Source organism: Dendrobates tinctorius, unplaced genomic scaffold, assembly GCF_039654945.1.
Source record: "Dendrobates tinctorius isolate UK_male_01 unplaced genomic scaffold, ASM3965494v1 ptg000241l, whole genome shotgun sequence".
Taxonomy (NCBI): Eukaryota; Metazoa; Chordata; class Amphibia; order Anura; family Dendrobatidae; genus Dendrobates; species Dendrobates tinctorius.
Window position 1 is genome coordinate 14,774,186 of NW_027361908.1, and position 22,692 is coordinate 14,796,877.

General features: G+C 44.7%; 1 protein-coding gene across 1 annotated transcript in view; it reads left to right on the plus strand.

Moving 5' to 3' along the window:
* The window catches only part of OTOGL (otogelin like), a 356,745-nt gene that overhangs the window by 302,806 nt on the left and 31,247 nt on the right, over positions 1-22,692 (plus strand). The window contains exon 53 of the mRNA XM_073556969.1: positions 15,866-15,970. Coding sequence (XP_073413070.1) covers positions 15,866-15,970 — 105 coding nt within the window. The remainder of the gene's footprint in view (positions 1-15,865; positions 15,971-22,692) is intronic.

Below are 22,692 nucleotides of genomic sequence, written 5' to 3' on the forward strand. Positions count from 1 at the left end.
CCGAGCACGCCAAAATATTCGGAGGACACCAGATCATGCTTGGGAAAACCTGAGCAATGAGTATACTCGCTCATCACTAGTTACAGTGCATCATTTCAGTTTTTTACTTTTTAGAGATAGTGTATTGTAATGGACAACATCATGTAATACAGTTGTGGCCAAAAGTATTGACACCCCTGCAATTCTGTCAGATAATACTCAGTTTCTTCCTGAAAATGATTGCAAACACAAATTCTTTGTTATTATCTTCATTTAATTTGTCTTAAATGAAAAAACACAAAAAGAATTGTCCTAAAGCCAAATTGGATATAATTCCACACCAAACATAAAAAAGAGGGTGGACAAAAGTATTGGCACTGTTCGAAAAATCATGTGATGCTTCTCTAATTTGTGTAATTAACAGCACCAGTAAATTACCTGTGGCACCTAACAGGTGTTGGCAATAACTAAATCACACTTGCAGCCAGTTGACATGGATTAAAGTTGACTCAACCTCTGTCCTGAGTCCTTGTGTGTACCACATTGAGCATGGAGAAAAGAAAGAAGACCAAAGAACTGTCTGAGGACTTGAGAAGCCAAATTGTGAGGAAGCATGAGCAATCTCAAGGCTACAAGTCCATCTCCAAAGACCTAGATGTTCCTGTGTCTACCGTGCGCAGTGTCATCAAGAAGTTTAAATCCCATGACACTGTGGCTAACCTCCCTAGATGTGGATGTAAAAGAAAAATTGACAAGAGATTTCAACGCAAGATTGTGCGGATGTTGGATAAAGAACCTCGATTAACATCCAAACAAGTTCAAGCTGCCCTGCAGTCCGAGGGTACAACAGTGTCAACCTGTACTATCCGTCGGCGTCTGAATGAAAAGGGACTGTATGGTAGGAGACCCAGGAAGACCCCACTTCTTACCCCGAGACATAAAAAAGCCAGGCTGGAGTTTGCCAAAACTTACCTGAAAAAGCCTAAAACGTTTTGGAAGAATGTTCTCTGGTCAGATGAGACAAAATTAGAGCTTTTTGGGCAAAGACATCAACATAGAGTTACAGGAGAAAAAAAGAGGCATTCAAAGAAATGAACACGGTCCTTACAGTCAAACATGGCGGAGGTTCCCTGATGTTTTGGGGTTGCTTTGCTGCCTCTGGCACTGGACTGCTTGACCGTGTGCATGGCATTATGAAGTATGAAGACTACCAACAAATTTTGCAGCATAATGTAGGGCCCAGTGTGAGAAAGCTGGGTCTCCCTCAGAGGTCATGGGTCTTCCAGCAGGACAATGACCCAAAACACACTTCAAAAAGCACGAGAAAATGGTTTGAGAGAAAGCAATGGAGACTTCTAAGGTGGCCAGCAATGAGTCCAGACCTGAATCCCATAGAACATCTGTGGAGAGATCTAAAAATGGCAGTTTGGAGAAGGCACCCTTCAATTATCAGGGACCTGGAGCAGTTTGCCAAAGAAGAATGGTCTAAAATTCCAGCATAGCAGTGTAAGAAACTCATTGATGGTTACCGGAAGCGGTTGGTTGCAGTTATTTTGGCTAAAGGTTGTGCAACCAAGTATTAGGCTGAGCGTGTCTGGCCCATTTTTGGAGTTTTGTGTGAAATGATCAGTGTTTTGCTTTTTACTTCATTCTCTTTTGTGTTTTTTCATTTAAGGCAAATTAAATGAAGATAATAATATCAAAGAATTTGTGTTTGCAATCATTTTCAGGAAGAAACTGAGTATTATCTGACAGAATTACAGGGGTGTCAATACTTTTGGCCACAACTGTATATATATATAGCAGTATATATAGTATACTGCTTTCTACAATGCCACTCTCACATCAGCTATTGATGCAGTCGCCCCTCTCGTTCATGGCAGAGTGCGACATATCAATAGACAACCCTGGCACAATAACACCTTTAAAAAGCTCCAGCCAGTGTCCAGGGTTGCAGAGCGGCTTTGGAAGAAAACAAATTCGCAAGACGACTTCACTGCATTCAAACAGGCAACACTCGCTTTCAAATTTGCCCTCACCTCTGCTAAACAGGCCTACTTCACAACCCTCGTATCTTCCCTATCCTACTACCTCAATCAGTTAAGGTACTGTTGCATTTAGTGATGCATCAGCGATTCCGACAACGATACAACCCGGTCAGGATCGCTGGTGCACCGCTAAATGGTCGCTAGTGAGCTGCCAAACAGGCAGAGCTCACAAGCGACGTAGCAGTGGTCGGCGGTCGCTCTTACCTGTTAGACGGCAGCTCTGATGATGACTTCCTCCCGCATTCATGAGTCGCTTGTCGGCGCCAGCAGGAAGCCGACGATGAGAAATGGACCAGGAGGATCTCGCGCGATCAGCGATATCCAGCGGGGGAGCCAGTAGGAGGTAAGTGTCAAATGTAGCGATATCGCCAGCAATATCGCTATTGCGTCACAAAATCGGTGACGTTTTAGTGATATCGCTAGCGATATCGCTATGTGTAAAAGGCCCTTTATTCAAAACTTTTAACTCCCTCCTCCGCCCACCACTGCCCCCTCCAACCTCCCTAATCCCTGATGAGGACTTTGCCACACACTTCAAAAATAAGATCGACCAAACAAGGCAAGTCTTTATTGTTCAACCACCACAACCCCTTTGTATACCAGACCAATGCCCAAACCCCATAACCTCACTCTCTAACATCACTGAAGGGGAGCTTAATGGTCTCCTCTCCAAATCGCACCTCGCCACCTGTGCACTCGACTACTGCAACATCCTTTTCTGTGGCCTCCCTGCTAACATCCTCTCATCTCTCCAGTCCATCCTTAACTCTGCTGCCCAACTAATTCATCACTCTCCTCGCTACTCCTCTGCTTCTCCCCTCTGCAAATCTCTTCACTGGCTTCCATTCTCTCATCGTATCCAGTTCAAATTACTAATACTGACCTAGAAGGCCATCTATAACCTGTCTCCTCCATATATCTCTGAACTAATCTCCTGATATTTTCCTTCACATAATCTCCAGTCCTCCCAAGACCTCCTTCTCTCCTCCACACTTATTCGCTCCTCACCCAACTGCCTCCAAGACTTCTCCCGAATATCCCCCATCCTCTGAAACTCTTTGCCCCAACACATCCGACTATCAACCACATTCCGATCCTTCAGGCGGAACCTGAAAACCCACCTCTTCAGGAAAGCTTACAGCCTGCAATGACCCCGCTGCCTCCTCACCACTACCGGAGCTACCGCCACACCAACACCAGAGCTGCTGCAACCCCACACCCTACTGTCTTCTTCCCCACCATCCTGTAGAATGTAAGCCACAAGGGCAGGGTCATCTCCCCTCTGTATCAGTCTGTGATTGTAAGTTTGGTTACTGTAAGTGATATCTGTAATTTGTATGTAACCCCTTCTTATATGCAGCACCGTGGAATCAATGGTGCTATATAAATAATAATAATAATAATATATTGCATTTTTTTAAATAAAAGGGAACCTGATGGCTGATTAACTACTGGCATTATGAATAATAGATCAGCTCCATTACTGCAGCCGTGTTTGTTTTTCTTCAAAATTCTGCAAAAGCAGGACTTGTGGTCATGGCAGTTTTCTTCATCTATGCAAATCATTATTAAAATGATCCTTATTAAAAATATTTATTTGCATGCATCCTTACAATTTCTAATTTACATTTAATGTGTGGTATAAAAAATGAGGAGGAAATTGCAAAAATAGATTACCGTATTTTTTGGGACTATAAGACGCACCAGACCAAAAGACGCACCTAGGTTTTAGAGGAGGAAAATAGAAAAAAATTGAAGCAAAAAATGTGGTCAATTCTGTACTTAATATCCCCTATCCTGGTATATATGGTCCCCTCATCCCCATCGTGGTATACATGGCACCTTCACCCCTTTCCTGGTGTGCATGCACCCCCCATTCTAGTATGCATGGCCCCATCATCCCTATCTTGATGTGCATGGGCCTCCTTATCCTTATCCTGGTATGCATGGCCCCTCATCCCCATCCTAGTGTGCATAGGCCCCCTCATCCTTATCCTGGTATGCATAGCCCCTTTCATCCCCATCCTGGTTTGCATGGCCCCCTCATCCCCATCCTGCTATGCATGGCCTTTTCATTCCCATCCTGGAATGCATGGCGCCCCTTGTTAGGGCTGGTGGAACGAACCAAACAATAAAATAGTAAGGTGCGTTCGCAGCCTGGGGTCCACCGTGCAGAGGTGGTAAACTGCTGCTTAGCAACGGCGGATATATATAGCGGTATACAATAGGTCACACGCAGGATAAAGTCACCCGGTGTGAACAGGAGCGGACTCTGCCACGTCACAGAGCCGCAGTACTGCGGAACATAAATGCCAGAGCCTGTTAAAACACACAGCACTCGGCAAGAGAGCGCTCAGTAAATGGTTACAGTGCCCCAAGAACACGAGGTCTGAGTCCATCTAGACCTACTGAACGTGCAGCGCCGCACCTGCGGACGCCTCTAATGAATGCTGACCACCGAGGAGTGCCCACTATGTGCACCGTGGCGTACAGACAAAGCCACCGGTGAATGCTGATGGCAGTCTCTGACTCGGCCTCTACCTGGACCTCAGCCTGGGCGCTATCAGGCTAGGCTACACAACACATGCGTACCAAGGGTAGGGGTTTCATAATGAGTCATTCACCAGAGACATTCATACATGCATACAACACTCACTCCACATCGTCAAATCTTTTTCTATATTAGCGCACGGCCGTGCGATCCTTTTATAGACGCAGCCTTCCGGGACCCTCCTGATGGCCCAATCCGAGCTGCAATAGGACCTGAGCATGTGACCTCCGACCTCCAATGAGAGGTCGTCCCACGGGCATGATCAGTAGGAGAAAAGCAGGACTTAGTCCCAGGAGCCTCTGCTCGCCTCTGACTCATGCATGGTACAATAGCTGAGCCTGGAGTATCAACCAGACGCCTAACATTAGCCTGGGCATTACGCGGGGACCAACGTCTTTGCTGATCAGGAACCTCTGTGGCTGTACTATTCCTCTACATGGCTACCATGGAACAATGCCGTAGCCGATTCCACTGGACAAACTCCATTTCTCCTTAACTATGGCCAGCATCCACGGGTTCCTGTGCCCATGCCCATGCCTAACAACAAGCAAAAAGGCAGCAACACTTACCTGCCCAGGTCTAGAACAAATGCACTGCAGGGTGCAGCCAGCCCATATAGCAAGATGTCAGCAACACAGGTGCAAAATACCAGATTAACAGCCACTCTCCACATACCCATTCCTGGAGGGGGTGACTGCCCAGTATACAATTGCACAATGAGGGTCCGCATAGGGTACCGTTCACACAAAGGGAATGCATGGTGTCTGGTTCACAGCCTATTAGTAACGCCCCTACTATTCGATTAGGCGGGCTGGCCAGCACCCTCTCATTGCATCCCAGTGTGAACACCCCTCATACGAGACCAAACGTGTCTGGGCTCGGCTGCACCCCGATTCATGTAGTGCAAAAAATTTTTTATACCAATTAGTGAGGTATTAGCTGATATTTTGGCCAAAATACTTGAGCCCGTAAACTGCGCCAAAGTTCCTCACGCTTACGGGTCCCTACACTAAACTAAATAGCAAAGCCATTGAAGAAGAAGACTCAGGTCTTCAAAAAATTCATATATAACAACAAGCAAAAAGGCAGCAACACTTACCTGCCCAGGTCTAGAACAAATGCACTGCAGGGTGCAGCCAGCCCATATAGCAAGATGTCAGCAACACAGGTGCAAAATACCAGATTAACAGCCACTCTCCACATACCCATTCCTGGAGGGGGTGACTGCCCAGTATACAATTGCACAATGAGGGTCCGCATAGGGTACCGTTCACACAAAGGGAATGCATGGTGTCTGGTTCACAGCCTATTAGTAACGCCCCTACTATTCGATTAGGCGGGCTGGCCAGCACCCTCTCATTGCATCCCAGTGTGAACACCCCTCATACGAGACCAAACGTGTCTGGGCTCGGCTGCACCCCGATTCATGTAGTGCAAAAAATTTTTTATACCAATTAGTGAGGTATTAGCTGATATTTTGGCCAAAATACTTGAGCCCGTAAACTGCGCCAAAGTTCCTCACGCTTACGGGTCCCTACACTAAACTAAATAGCAAAGCCATTGAAGAAGAAGACTCAGGTCTTCAAAAAATTCATATATAACAACAAGCAAAAAGGCAGCAACACTTACCTGCCCAGGTCTAGAACAAATGCACTGCAGGGTGCAGCCAGCCCATATAGCAAGATGTCAGCAACACAGGTGCAAAATACCAGATTAACAGCCACTCTCCACATACCCATTCCTGGAGGGGGTGACTGCCCAGTATACAATTGCACAATGAGGGTCCGCATAGGGTACCGTTCACACAAAGGGAATGCATGGTGTCTGGTTCACAGCCTATTAGTAACGCCCCTACTATTCGATTAGGCGGGCTGGCCAGCACCCTCTCATTGCATCCCAGTGTGAACACCCCTCATACGAGACCAAACGTGTCTGGGCTCGGCTGCACCCCGATTCATGTAGTGCAAAAAATTTTTTATACCAATTAGTGAGGTATTAGCTGATATTTTGGCCAAAATACTTGAGCCCGTAAACTGCGCCAAAGTTCCTCACGCTTACGGGTCCCTACACTAAACTAAATAGCAAAGCCATTGAAGAAGAAGACTCAGGTCTTCAAAAAATTCATATATAACAACAAGCCCATGCCCATGGGAGACCGTAAAGGACATGGCTCGAGACTCCCCCTGTGCAGTGGTAGAAACTCGACGCCTAACATTACCCCCCCTCCTAGGGCCCCCCTCTCCTTGAGGCTCACTTTGTTCAAAAGCTGCAATGAGCTGAGGAGCACGAATGTGCTCCACAGGTTCCCAGGTCCTGTTCTCTGGATCATGACCCTTCCAGTCCACTAGATAATATTTTTTGCCCTGTACCACCTTACACCCCATGATGGCATTCACCTCATACTCGTCCGAGGACAAGCTTGATGTCCCGTAGAAGACTCCGAAAACCGGGACATGTGAACGGGCTTTAGGAGGGACACGTGGAAGGTATTAGTGATACCCAGGTGTGGAGGAAGGGCCAGAAGGTAGACCACAGGGTTAACCTGCTCAAGGACCTTGAAGGGACCAATAAAGCGAGGCGCAAGCTTAGAGGACTCGACCCGCAGCCTGATATTACAGGTGGAGAGCCACACTAGGTCGCCAGGAGCAAAGGTCGGAGCGGGGCGTCAGTAATTATCGGCAGAAACCCTTATTCTCTCCTTGGTGGCCTGGATGGCATCCTGTGTGCGGTCCCAAATGTCACATGCCTCCACTGCTAGACTGCCACCCTAGAGTTGGAGGAAGACACGGGCATGGGCACAGGAACCCGCGGATGCTGGCCGTAGTTAAGGAGAAATGGAATTTGTCCGGTGGAATCGGCTACGGCGTTGTTCAGCGCAAACTCTGCCCATGGTAGCAAGGACGCCCAGTCATCCTGCCTGGCCGAAACAAAATGCCGCAGGTACAAGACCATAGTCTGGTTGGCCCTCTCTACCAACCCATTCGTCTCTGGATGGTAAGCTGAAGAGACATTCAGCTCAATGCTGAGTAGCCAACAAAGCTCTCTCCAGAACCGAGACGCAAACTGCTGACAATTTTGTCTGACATACCATGTTAGCGGAAGACATGTTTTATAAACAACGCCGCCAAGGCCCGTGCAGACGGTACCTGACGGAGAGGTACTAGGTGCACCATTTTGGAGAAATGGTCGTTGACTACCCAGATGACTGTGCAGCCACGAGACTTGGGTAAGCCCACCACGAATTCCATTCAGACCATTTCCCAGGGCCTGTCTGCCACCAGCAGAGGGTAAAGTAACCCAGCACGCCATTGCCAAGGAGACCGGTTCCTGGCACAGGAGACACACGCCCGAATATAGTCGTCGACATCACGGGCCATATGCGGCCACCAGTACGTCCTCGCCAGGAGCTCAGATGTCCTCTTGGTCCCAAAATGTCCACCCACCTTGGAAGAATGAGCCCAAGAGAGAACCTCCGGTCGCAAATTAGATGGAACAAAAGTCTTGCCCAGGGGCACAGACTCAAGCAAAACCAAGGCCACAGTCCTCAGGCTCTGGATGGACAATTAACCGAGGCTCCTCCTCCTCTGATGACACTACAGAGCGGGAGAGAGCGTCGGCCCGAATGTTCTTCTCCCCAGAGAGAAAATGGAGGGTGAAATGGAACCGGGAGAAGAAGAGGGACCATCTAGCCTGGCGAGAATTTAGCAAGGATGCTTCCGACCTTGAGCATCCTTTTGGAACAGGACTGCTCCAGCACCGACGGACGAGGCATCCACCTCTAAAATAAATGGCTTATCCACATTGGGGCGATGTAAAATGGGAACGCTAGCGAAGTGAGACTTGAAGGAGAGGAAGGCTTTGGAGACCTCCTCTGACCACAATTTAGGATTCGCTCCCTTCTTGGTGAGGGCAACCAAGGGAGCTAGCAAAGTCGAGAAGTGCGGAATGAATTGGTGGTAGTAGTTAATAAAACCCATAAAGCGCTGCACCACTTTGAGGGAGTGAGGCTCCTGCCAATCCATCACCACCTGTAGTTTGGCAGGATCCATGGCCAACCCCTGGGCTAAGATGATATAGCCCAGAAAAGGCAAGGACTCCTGTTCAAACACACACTTCTCCAACTTAGCATAGAGGGAGTTTGCCCGTAGGAGATCGAAGACTTTGCAAACATCCTTCCGGTGGGAGTCTATATCTGGAGAGTAGATGAGGATATCATCCAGATAGACTACAACTGAGGTGGTGAGCATATATATAAATAATCTTTATTTTTTTTTTTATATAGCACTAACATATTCCGCAGCACTTTACAGTTTGCGCACATTATCATCACTGGCCCCGATGGGGCTCACAATCTAAATTCCCTATCAGTATGTTTTTGGAATGTGGGAGGAAACCAGAGTACCCAGAGGAAACCCACGCAAACACAGGGAGAACATACAAACTCCTTGCTGATGTTGTCCTTGGTGGGATTCGAACCAAGGACTCCAGCGCTGCAAGGCTGCAGTGCTAACCACTGAGCCACCGTGCTGCCCTTATATCCCGGAAGATGTTATTCACAAAGTCTTGGAAGACAGCAGGAGCATTACAGAGCCCGAAGGGCATCACCAGGTATTCATAATGCCCGTCCCTGGTGTTAAAGGCTGTCTTCCATTTGTCTCCCTCACGGATGTGAATCAGGTTGTAAGCATCCTGCAGATCCAGCTTAGTGAAGACCCTCGCTCCCCGCAACCTATCAAAAAGCTCAGATATCAGGGGCAGAGGGTACTTGTTCTCCGTTTTTTTTCTGCACGAAGAAAAACCTCACCCCTGCAGGTGACACTGACTTCCTAATAAATCCCTTGCCAGATTCTGTATTATGTATTATCATATTATGTACTGAGACATAGTCTCCGTCTCCAGGAGAGAGAGGATAAACTCGACCCCGGGGAGGCTCAGCACCAGGCAAGAGGTCAATAGGGCAGTCATAGGGGCGATGAGGTGGAAGGGTCTCCACCACCCTCTTGGAGAACACGTTCGCATAGGACCAATAGTGCTTGGGAAGAGAGTAAAGATCTACGGGCACCTCAGTAGCAGCAACCTGAATGCACTCCCTCTGACATCTACCAACACAGGACTTACTCCATCCCAGAATTCTCCCTGAGGACCACTCTATATGAGGGGAGTGATGCCATAGCCACGGCATCCCTAAGAGGACCTCATCAATTCCCTCGGGAATGACAAGCAGGGAGATGATCTCCTGATGGGAAGGAGACATGGATAATGTAAAAGGGATGGTCTGATGGGTTATCTGCGATGGTAGTGTTGACCCATTTATCACCACGAATGGTCACTGGCTTGGCGAGCAAATCTAGTGGAATTGCATGCCGTCGGGCGAAGGTAGAAGACATGAAGTTGCCCTCCACCCCGGAATCCACGCAAAGCTCTACCATATGGGTGGATGGGCCAATGTTAATTGTCCCCTTAAATGTCAGTTTAGAAGAAGGCGCCGCTGCGTCTAATGAACCAGCTCCTAAGGACACTAAACGAAGACGTTCTTCCAAACGCCGAGAACATCTGGAGGCGAGATGTCCTGACTGCCGGCAGATGTAACAAACCATGCGTGCACGAGCGGACCGGGACTTAGAACCCGCTTGCGACACCTCCATGACCTCATGTGATTCGGACGCCTGGCCACGAGATTCCAGAGGTTCGGCGAAGGTGCGAGCCAGCCGAAACCTCCGCTTACACTGGGCTTGCTCCAACCCCCGCTCGTTAAAACGAAGGTCGATACGAGTGGAGACTGCTATAAGCTCCTCCAGTGTGGCGGGAATCTCCCTGATCAGCCAGTCCCCTCCAAAACACCAGAATGAGGACTTTATCCAGCCACTCCAACTCCAGATGCCAGAGTCCAGAAATGGACGGCAAAATGGCTGACCATGGACGAACCCTTTGTCGATGCCAGCAGTTGGAGCGCTGTATCGTGGGTGACTCTAGGTCCCAAAAAGACCTGTTTCAGAGTGCTCAGAAATTGCAGAGCACCCTGCAACACATGATCGTCGCACTCCCACAACGGCGTGGCCCACTCCAACGCCCTGTCCGACAAGAGGGATATTATGAATCCCACCTTGGCCCGCTCTGAGGGAAAACGTGCTGCCAGGAGCTCAAAGTGTATTGCACACTGGCTCACAAATCCCCTACAAGACTGGCTATCACCAGAAAACTTATCTGGCAGCGGGAGGCGGGATAATGCCAGAACAGGGATGGCAGTGGACAAAGTAGCTGCAGCCACTCTAGCAGCCTGAGCATCAACTGCGGTAACATCCACGGCTGTGGTTCTGCGCTCAAAAGCCGCCAACCTACCCTCCAGCTGCTGAATGTATCGCTGTAGTCACTGTTCGTCCGCCATTACTAGCCAGACCCTGGCGCTAATATGTTAGGGCTGGCGGAATGCACCAAATAATAAAATAATAGTAAGGTGCGTTTGCAGCCCGGGGTCCACCGTGCAGAGGTGGTAAAGTGCTGCTTAGCAATGGTGGATGTATATAGCAGTATACAATAGGTCACACGCGAGTTAACGTCACCCGGTGTGAACAGGAGCGGACTCTGTTACGTCACAGAGCCGCAGTACCGCGGAACATAAATGCCGGAGCCTGTTAAAACACACAGCACTCGGCAAGAGAGCGCTCAGTAAATGGTCACAGAACTCCGCCCCAAGGACCGAGGTCTGAGTCCCTCTAGACCTACTGAGCGCACGGCGTCGCACCTGCGGACGCCTCTAATGAACGCTGACCACCGAGGAGTGCCGACTATGTGCACCGTGGCATACAGACAAAGTCACCGGTGAATGCTGATGGCAGTCTCTGACTCGGCCTCTACCTGGACCTCAGCCTGGGCGCTAGCAGGCTAGGCTACACAACACATGCGTAAAAAGGGTAGGGGTTTCATAATGAGTCATTCACCAGACACATTCATACATGCATACAACACACTCCACATCGTCTAATCTTTTTCTATAGTAGCGCAAGGCCGTGCGGTCGTGCGATCCTTATATAGACACAGCCTTCCGGGACCTTCCTGATGGCCCACTCCGAGCTGCAATAGGACCCGAGCATGTGACCTCCGACCTCCAAAGAGAGGTCATCCCACGGGCATGCTCAGTAGGAGAAAAGCAGGACTTAGGAGCGTCTGCTCGCCGCTGACTCATGCATGGTACAATAGCTGAGCCTGGAGTAGCAACCAGACGCCTAACATTAGCCTGGGCAATATGCTGGGACCGACGTCTCTGCTGAGCAGGAACCTCTGCGGCTGTAGAGAAATGGGAGACTGCAAAGGACATGGCTCGAGACTCCCCCTGTGCAGTGGGAGAAACTCGATGCCTAACACCCCTCATCCCTAGCATGGTAGGCATTGTCCCCTCAACCTTATCCTGGTAGGCATGTTCCCCTCATCCCTATCCTGGTAGGCATGTGCCCCTTATCCCTAGCCTGGTAGGCATGGCCTTCTCATCCCTAACATGGAAGGAATGGTCCCCCTCATCCTTATCTTGGTATGCAGGGCCCCCATCTCAGTCCTGGTATGCATGCCCCCATCCTTATCCTGGTATGATTAGCCACATCCAATCATGGTATGCATGGCCTCATCCTTATCCTGGTACGATTGGCCCCATCCCCGTCCTGGTAAGCAGGGACCCATCCTTATCCTGGTATGCATGGCCACATCAGAAAAACATTAAGAAAAAACATTACAATTACCTTTCTGCACTTCCTTGCTGTGTCTTGTTCCGGTGCCAGCAGCTGCTTTATGCTTGTAAGCAGCACATGGCAGGGACGTCATGTGCTACTTACAAGCTGAAGGACAGCAGCCATAATACTCACTGCTCTGCACACTGGGATTATATGTGTGGAGGGCAGTGAGTATTCATTGCTCTTTAGTAGCACGTAAAGTGTCAGCCGCTGGCTTCCTGCAGGTGCCGGCGGTCACATGTGCCCGCTACTTGGGGGAATGAATATTCACTGCTTTCCACTTCCATAGGCGTGGAATGCGGTGAATATTAATTTCTCTTAAAACAGGCACATGTGACCGTCGGCAGCTGCAGAAAGACGGCAGCTGACACTTCGCGCTCTAATAAAGAGCAATGAATACTCACTGCCCTCCATACACATATTCTCGGCATACAGAGCAGTGAGTATTTTGACAGCTGTCCTTTGGCTTGTGAGCAGTGCATGACGTCCCTGCCATGTGCTGCTTACAAGCATAAAGCAGCTGCTGGCACCAGAACAAGACACAGCAAGGGAGTGCAGAAAGGTAATTGTAATTTTTTTTAATGTTTTTCTGATGGGGCCATGCATACCAGAATGGGGATGGAGGTCAATCATACCAGGATAAAGATGGGGCCATGCATACCAGGACGGGAATGGGGGGACAATCATACCAGGATATGATATGCTAATAAAGAGAAATGAATATTCATTGCCCTCCACACCATGGGAGTGGAATGCAGTGAATATTCATGTCTCTTTAATGGCGGCCACAGGCTTTAGCCTCAGCAGCCATCTCCTGCCTCCGATGACCCGCTCTGCCACTGCTGGTCTCCACCTCCCCACCACAGTCAGAGCAGGTACATATGGACTATAAGATGCACCCTCCATTTTCCTCCACATTCTTGGAGGAAAAAAGTGTGTCTTATATAGTCGGAAAAATATGGTAGTTATTTTTTTTTTAAATTTTACAGTTCTTCAAAGTTTGCTTGCAATCTTTTTGAAAAAACAACGGTGACACTTGGCGCTGCTATTTCTGTATACAAATCATGGGTGGGTATCTAGACATATAATACATGTCCAAAAAAGTAATATTTTAAACACTCTCATACTGGAATTAAACTTATAGTTTCAATTGACCTTATCACTGCCCCCCCACTGACTTATTACAGGGGCTCACCTCTGAAGAATACAAGGATTAGAAATCTTACATTTCAACACACCTGATATTTTGGCTGGTTTTCAACGCCATCTATTGATATAAAATTTTTCATCCAAAATAAAATTAGATTAGAGAACCCAGAACAGAGAGTCTATATACTGTATCTATATACAGTGGGGCAAAAAAGTATTTAGTCAGTCAGCAATAGTGCAAGTTCCACCACTTAAAAAGATGAGAGGCGTCTGTAATTTACATCATAGGTAAACCTCAACTATGGGAGACAAACTGAGAAAAAAAAATCCAGAAAATCACATTGTCTGTTTTTTTTTCATTTTATTTGCATATTATGGTGGAAAATAAGTATTTGGTCAGAAACAAAATTTCATCTCAATACTTTGTGATATATCCTTTGTTGGCAATGACAGAGGTCAAACGTTTTCTGTAAGTCTTCACAAGGTTGCCACACACTGTTGTTGGTATGTTGGCCCATTCCTCCATGCAGATCTCCTCTAGAGCAGTGATGTTTTTGGCTTTTCGCTTGGCAACACGGACTTTCAACTCCCTCCAAAGGTTTTCTATAGGGTTGAGATCTGGAGACTGGCTAGGCCACTCCAGGACCTTGAAATGCTTCTTACGAAGCCACTCCTTCGTTGCCCTGGCGGTGTGCTTTGGATCATTGTCATGTTGAAAGACCCAGCCACGTTTCATATTCAATGCCCTTGCTGATGGAAGGAGGTTTGCACTCAAAATCTCACGATACATGGCCCCATTCATTCTTTCATGTACCCGGATCAGTCGTCCTGGCCCCTTTGCAGAGAAACAGCCCCAAAGCATGATGTTTCCACCACCATGCTTTACAGTAGGTATGGTGTTTGATGGATGCAACTCAGTATTCTTTTTCCTCCAAACACGACAAGTTGTGTTTCTACCAAACAGTTCCAGTTTGGTTTCATCAGACCATAGGACATTCTCCCAAAACTCCTCTGGATCATCCAAATGCTCTCTAGCAAACTTCAGACGGGCCCGGACATGTACATACTTAAGCAGTGGGACACGTCTGGCACTGCAGGATCTGAGTCCATGGTGGCGTAGTGTGTTACTTATGGTAGGCCTTGTTACATTGGTCCCAGCTCTCTGCAGTTCATTCACTAGGTCCCCCCGTGTGGTTCTGGGATTTTTGCTCACCGTTCTTGTGATCATTTTGACCCCACGGGGTGGGATTTTGCGTGGAGCACCAGATCGAGGGAGATTATCAGTGGTCTTGTATGTCTTCCATTTTCTAATTATTGCTCCCACAGTTGATTTCTTCACTCCAAGATGGTTGGCTATTGCAGATTCAGTCTTCCCAGCCTGGTGCAGGGCTACAATTTTGTTTCTGGTGTCCTTTGACAGCTCTTTGGTCTTCACCATAGTGGAGTTTGGAGTTAGACTGTTTGAGGGTGTGCACAGGTGTCTTTTTATACTGATAACAAGTTTAAACAGGTGCCATTACTACAGGTAATGAGTGGAGGAAAGAGGAGACTCTTAAAGAAGAAGTTACAGGTCTGTGAGAGCCAGAAATCTTGATTGCTTGTTTCTGACCAAATACTTATTTTCCACCATAATATGCAAATAAAATGAAAAAAAAACAGACAATGTGATTTTCTGGATTATTTTTTCTCAGTTTGTCTCCCATAGTTGAGGTCTACCTATGATGTAAATTACAGACGCCTCTCATCTTTTTAAGTGGTGGAACTTGCACTATTGCTGACTGACTAAATACTTTTTTGCCCCACTGTATACAAAGCCTTCAAAGATCCATCATTCAAAAAAAAGCTTTTTGGCTGTGGATCCATTTAAGGTGAGTGCACATAATGTCTTTTTTTCAGGCCAATTTTTCAGGCCACCTGGAACCCACCTGAAAAACCCACCAGTCTTTCATTACCTATTTTAACTGTTTCAGACATCGGGAACAATGAAGCTGTAAAAAGAAGTTATCTGTTTATTTTTTAAGCTGCCCAGCAGTTCTAGTTTGATTTCTGGAAAAACAACACAAAAATGACAGCAAAAACTTCACTTCAAAAACTACGCCAAAACTGCCAGTGAAACCACTTTTGGTGGAATAATGGCATTGTGTGCATAAACCCTTAGTTTGTCATGGGAGTCGCTTTTCATTTTGGTAGGAAGGGAGAATCCATTAACTTTAGGACGCTACTATCCTGTAAGTATGGTAATCTGACAGTATGACAAGGAGGAATCATTGTATACAGGATGAGTGCGAAAAACTGGTAACAAGAAATGGTGCAAGAAACTAGGAGAATAATTTCTGTTTGACACTAAAGATAGTTACAGTACAGCATACATGTATCATTTTTATGCTTGTGACATTTTTCATGCTCTGATTCTGTAGAATCAAGTTTATGTCCCATCATCAGATCATCAAATGTGCTGTGGAACCTGCAAAAATGTATCATGCACTTTCTACAGTGATAATGGAACGCTCACTACATATGAGGTAAGCCAACATCTCAAATGAATGGAAAACTTATAGATCTCCTTCATGCTGTATTTGACCTTGAACTCAATAAAAATGCATTCACATCAACGAAGAACATCTTTGACACAAAATATAGTATACTGTATCACATTGTTGTACAATAAATGACATTATAATATACTAATAGTCAGGCTCTGACTGGCCCATAGGGTAACAGGGGATCCCCCGGTGGGCCCCTGTGCAGATCTGGGCCCCCACCCCCTGTATGGGCAGTACTTGGCATTATTCAGTTGATTCTCTCTGTACAAAAAAAGTAGCATCTCATCATTCATTTACCAAACTGCCCAGTTTATTATTATATAGAGATATAGGTAAATTTGCAAATGGGGTTAGTGTACTGTTTGTATGCAGGTGAAAAGTGGGCCCCCCAGTCAATGTTACCGGTGGGCCCTTGGCACCCCAGTCTGACACTGCTAATAGTCATTATGCTGCATGTACTATATTTTTCTGTTATTAACCAATATATATTTAGGAAAATAAAGGGAATCAGTCCTTCTACTTTTGGATTATTCGGTCGTTTTGTTTATTTCCATGTAGATTAGCAGTGCATGTAAAAATGCTACTGTACGTAGACAACTCTCTACTTGGAAATGGTGATGTGAGAAATCAGATTCTCAAGGCTGATGGAGGTCCAACAGTCTCATTTTATTGCACGTTTGATTTGCAGGCCTTAAAAATTATTCATGTTCTTGAAGGACAAAAGACATTTTTTGCATTGATTTCTACAGTCATGGCCAAAAGTTTTGAGAATGACACAAATATTATATTTTCACATGATCTGCTGGCCTCTGGTTTTTATGTGTGTTTGTCAGATGTTTTTATCACATACAGAAATATAATTGCAATCATATTATGAGTAGCAAAAGGTTATATTGACAGTTAGAATGAGTTAATGCAGCAAGTCAATATTTGCAGTGTTGACCCTTCTTCTTCAGGACCTCAGCAATTCTCCCTGGCATGCTCTCAATAAACTTCTGGATCAAATCCTGACTGATAGCAGTCCATTCTTGCAAAATCAATGCTTTTATTTTGTCTGAATTTGAAGGTTTTTGTTTGTCCACCCGTCTCTTGATGATTGACCACAAGTTCTCAATGGGATTAAGATCTGGGGAGTTTCCAAGTCATGGTCCCAAAATCTCTATGTTTTGTTCCCTGAGCCATTTAGTTATCACCTTTGCTTTATGGCAAGGTGCTCCATCATGTTGAAAAAGGCATTGTTGATCGCCAAACTGCTCTTGGACGGTTGGGAGAAGTTGCTCTTAAAAGACATTCTGGTACCATTCTTTATTCATGGCTGTGTTTTTAGGCAAGACTGAGAGAGAGCCCATTCCCTTGGCTGAGAAGCAACCCCACACATGAAAGGTTTCAGGATGCTTGACAGTTGGCATGAGACAAGACTGTTGGTAGCGCTCACCTGGTCTTCTCCGAATAAGCCGTTTTCCAGATGTCCCAAACAATCGAAAAGGGGATTCATCAGAGAAAATGACTTTACCCCAGTCCTCAGCAGTCCGCTCCCTGTACCTCTTGCAGAATATCAGTCTGTCCATGATGTTTTTCCTGGAGAGAAGTGGCTTCTTTGCTGCCCTCCTTGAGACCAGGCCTTGCTCCAAGAGTCTCCGCCTCACAGTGCGTGCAGATGCACTCACACCTGCCTGCTGCCATTCCTGAGCAAGCTCTGCACTGCTGGTAGCCCGATCCCGCAGCTAAAACACTTTTAAGAGACGGTCCTGGTGCTTGCTGGTCTTTCTTGGGCACCCTGGAGCCTTTTTGGCAACAAGGGAACCTCTCTCCTTGAAGTTCTTGATGATGCGATAGATTGTTGACTGAGGTGCAATCTTTCTAGCTGCGATACTCTTCCCTGTTAGGCCATTTTTGTGCAGTGCAATGATGACTGCACGTGTTTCTTTAGAGATAACCATGGTTAACAGAAGAGAAACAATGATGCCAAGCACCAGCCTCCTTTTAAAGTGTCCAGTGGTGTCATTCTTACTTAATAATGACAGATTGATCTCCAGCCCTGTCCCCATCAACACCCACACCTGTGTTAATGGAGCAATCACTGAAACGATGTTAGCTGGTCCTTTTAAGGCAGGGCTGCAATGATGTTGAAATGTGTTTTGGGGGATAAAGTTCATTTTCTAGGCAAATATTGAGTTTGCAAGTAATTGCTGTTAAGCTGATCACTCTTTATAACATTCTGGAATATATGCAAATTGCCATTAGAAAAAATGAAGCAGTAGACTTTGTAAAAATTAATATTTGTGTCATTCTCAAAACTTTTGGCCATGACTGTATATGTACAAAGTGTACTTTTTTATTCAACAATGTTTTTCTATGTAGTAACGTCTACATTTTTAACTTTGTAAAAAGTGTTCTAGAATTAATTTCATAAGAAGCCAATGGATCAATGAATATAATGTTGTATTGTGTCCTGGTATCTCTGTAATTGCACCGACCCGAAGAATAAAGTCGCCTAATCACTTATACCGAACTAGGAACAGCGTAAAAAATAAAACCAATTCTTCACCTTTTGTGGATTTGTTCATTCTACCTCCCAAAGATCGCAGTAAGGCGATCACAGTGGTTTACTATGGCGCTCCTTCCCTTCCAAGCTCTGCCATGCGAACAAACAATGGTTTACCCCCTGTTCTGCCTTCTTCCACGTATGACGCTGTGTGGATTCCAGCATACAGCTTAACCTTTCATCCACTCCCAGAAACAAGACTGTATGGGTGCTTAGGTCTATTATTTATTGGGATGGTATGGACAACGATGGGAGATGATAACAGATGGATAATTCAGCAGATTGTTGTACAAAATGTGGATGATTCAGGTAAAAACTACAAAAGACAGATAATACAGCATGTCAGTAATAGTAGGCAGCATACAATACACAAATACTGGCAGGTAACAGCAACGCAGGGTATTATCACAACAGTAGCAATGATACAGGATGCTGCTATCATGCATTATATAAGAGCTGAGCAATACTGTATAACACACACAGCAGCAAAGGAGAAAGAAATATCTAACACAACTAGTGGCTGCCAGCTTTACACTCACTGAACAGAGGATGCATAACTAGAGAATGCTTATTACAAACATGCATTGAAATATAATCACAGGAGCTGAGCATACATTGCAAACATCATGGGGGGCTGCATTATGGCTTCTAACACAGATGCATAACTCATAATTGCATTATCCTTACCGGAATCCGCTTGTTATAGCAATGGTTTTGCAAAAAGCTGAGCTAGAGGCTGGAGAATGGTTACATGTTGTTGACCAAGGCTAGAAGAAGGGGCGGTTCTGAACAATTAACCATTCGGGGAACAGAAAATTCCAAACAGGAATAAAAGGAGAAGGGCAACTTATGACACCTACTGGCGATAGCTTGAACAGCACATAAAAATATCTAGCTGCACAAAATGAGCAGAACACCCCCACATCTGGGGTATCAGTGTACTCAGTACAAATTGCACAATAACTTTTGGGATCCAATTTCTCTTGTTACCCTTGGGAAAATAAAAAATTGGGGGCAAGAAGATCATTTTTGTGGAAAAAATATGATTTTTTTTTCACGGCTCTGTTATTAACTTCTGTAAAGCACTTGGGGGTTCAAAGTGCTCACCACACATCAAGATAAGTTCCTCGGGGGTCTAGTTTTCAAAATTCTGTCACTTGTGGGGGGTTTCCACTGTTGAAGCACATCAGGGTCTCTCCAAACATGACATGGCGTCCGATCTCAATTCCAGCCAATTTTGCGTTGAAAAAGTAAAACGGTGCTCCTTCCCTTCCGAGCTCTGCTATGCGCCCAAACAGTGGTTTTCCCCCACATATGGGGTATCAGCATACTCAGGACAAATTACTTAACAACATTTGGGGTCCAATTTTTCCTGTTACCCTTGGGAAAATAAAAAAATTGGGGGCAAAAAGATCATTTTTGTGGAAAAAATATGATTTTTTATTTTCACGGCTCTACGTAATTACATTCTGTGAAGCGCTTGTGGGTTCAAAGTGCTCACCACACATCTAGATAAGTTCCTTGGGGGTCTAGTTTCCAAAATGGTGTCACCTTTGGGGGAATTTCCAGTTTAGTATATGGCGTCCCATCTCAATTCCAGCCAATTTTGCGTTGAAAATGTAAAACAGCACTCCTTCCCTTCCAAGCTCTGCCATGGCCCAAACAGTGGTCTTCCTCCATACGTGGGTTATCTGTGTACTCAGGAGAAATTGCACAACAAATATTGTGTTTCATTTTCTCCTGATACCCTTGGCAAAATAAAAAAAATTGTGTCCGAAGTAAAATTTTTGTGAAAAAAAGTAAAATATTAATTTTTTCCTTACACATTGCTTCAATTCTTTTTTTAATGCAGCTTTGAGCACCTTGAGGGGTGCAGTTTTTAGAATGTTGTCACTTTTGGGTATTTTCTGTCATATTGACTCCTCAAAGTGACTTCAAATGTGAGGTGGTCCCTTAAAAAAATAGTTTAAAAAAATAGTTTTGTAAATTTTTTTGAAAAAATGAGAAATCGCTGGTCAAATTTTAACCCTTATAACTTCCTAACAAAAGAATATTATGTTTCAAAAATTGTGCTGATGTAAAGTAGACATGAGGGAAATGTTATACATTAACTATTTTATGTGACATAGTGCTCTGATTTAGGGTCATAAAAATTAAAAGTTTGGAATTTGTAAAATTTTCAAAATTTTTGCCAAATTTACATTTTTTTTTTACAAGTAAACACTAGAAATGTTGAAGAAATTTTACTACTACCATAAAGTACAATATGTCACCAAAAAAGCAATCTCAGAATCAGTGGGATACAGTGAAGCGTTCCAGAGTTATAACCACATAAATTGACAGTGGTCAGATTTCAAAATTAAGGCCTGGTCATTAACCTACAAAGTGGATTGGTCCTTAAGGGGTTAAATAATGAAATATGCAATTTATCATGTATTTTTCATCTGAGATTTATTTTAACAAATTTTAAAAGGACCACATTTTTTTCCTACATCCTGCTAAGTAAAAATATACAATCCAAAAATTTAAAGAGCATGTACTTAGTGTTTCTCATAACTTACAGTGGGCATAAAAAATCTACACACCCCTGTTAAAACACCAAGATTTTGTCATGTAAAAAATCATTCCAAGAAGAAAAATTTCAGAACTTTTTACACCTTTAATGTCACCTATAATTTGTACAATTCAATTAAAAAAAGCTAAAATCTTTTCCATTGGAAAACGAAAAATAAAGAACTAAAATAAGTGGTTGCATAAATATGCTTACCCTAAAGCAAATACTTTGTTGAAATACCCCTTGAATTTATGACAGCATTTATTTTTTTGCGTAGGAGTCTATCAGCATAGCACATCTTGTGCTCCAAATCTGTTAAATTCCGTGGCATCTCCTGTGTATAGCCCTCTTCAGCTCAACCCACTGATTTTCAACTGCATTCTGGCTTGGGCTCTGGTTAGGCCATTCCATAACTTTGATCTTCATATGGTGAAGTCATTTTTTTGTTGATTTGGAGGTATGTTTAAGGCTATTATCGTGCTGAAAGCTGAAATTCCTCTCAATCTTCATCTTTATAACAGAGGCCTGATGATTTCAAGTTTAAATTCACTGATATTTGCAACTGTTCATAATTCCTCCAACTTGACTAAAGCCTCAGCTCCAACCACCTTGACTAAAGTTCCATCTGCTAAAAAACATCCTTGAAGCATAATGTTGCCTCCACCATGCTACACTTTAGGTATGGTGTTGTTTTTGTGATGTACAATGTTGATTTTGCCCCAAACATACCTTTTGGAATTATGCCAGATAGTTCAACCTCAGCTTCATCAGACCATAACACATTTTGCCACATTCTTTTGGCAGTTTTAATGTAGTTTTTGACAAAAAATAGCCAGGCTTAGATGTTTTTCTTAGTAAGAAAATACTTCTGTCTTGCCGCCCTACCCCACAGGCCAAATATATGAAGAGTATGAGTGATTATTGTTGCATGCAGTACACAATCTGTAGTTGCCAGAATATCCTCCTGCAGATCCTTTAATGTTGTTGCAGGTCTCTTGGCAGTCTGCCAGATCAACTTTCTTCTTGTCTATTCATCGTTTTTGAGGGACGTCTAGTTCTAGATATTGTCACTGCTTTGCCAAATTTAAGCCACTTTTTGATAAGCCTCTTCAATGTTCCATGATATAGTTGAGGCTTTGGAAAACTTTTTTTACCTTTCTCCTGACTGATAATTTTCAACAATGAGATCCGATTGCTGTGTTGTAAGGTATTAACCCCTTCACGACCCAGTCTATTTTGACCTTAATGGCCTGGCCATTTTTGGCATTTCTGATCAGTGTCCCTTTATGAGGTAATGACTCAGGAACACTTCAACGCATCCTAGCAATTCTGAGACTGTTTTTTTGTGACATATTGGGCTTCATGTTAGTGGTAAATTTAGGTAAAAATTTTTTGCGTTTATTTGTGAAAAAAATGGAAATTTGGCGAAAATTTTGAAAATTTCGCAATTTTCAAATTTTGAATTTTTATTCTGTTAAACCAGAGAGATATGTGACACAAACTAGTTAATAAATAACATTTCCCACATGTGTACTTTACATCAGCACAATTTTGGAAACAAAATTTTTTTTTGTTAGGAAGTTATAAGGGTTAAAAGTTGAC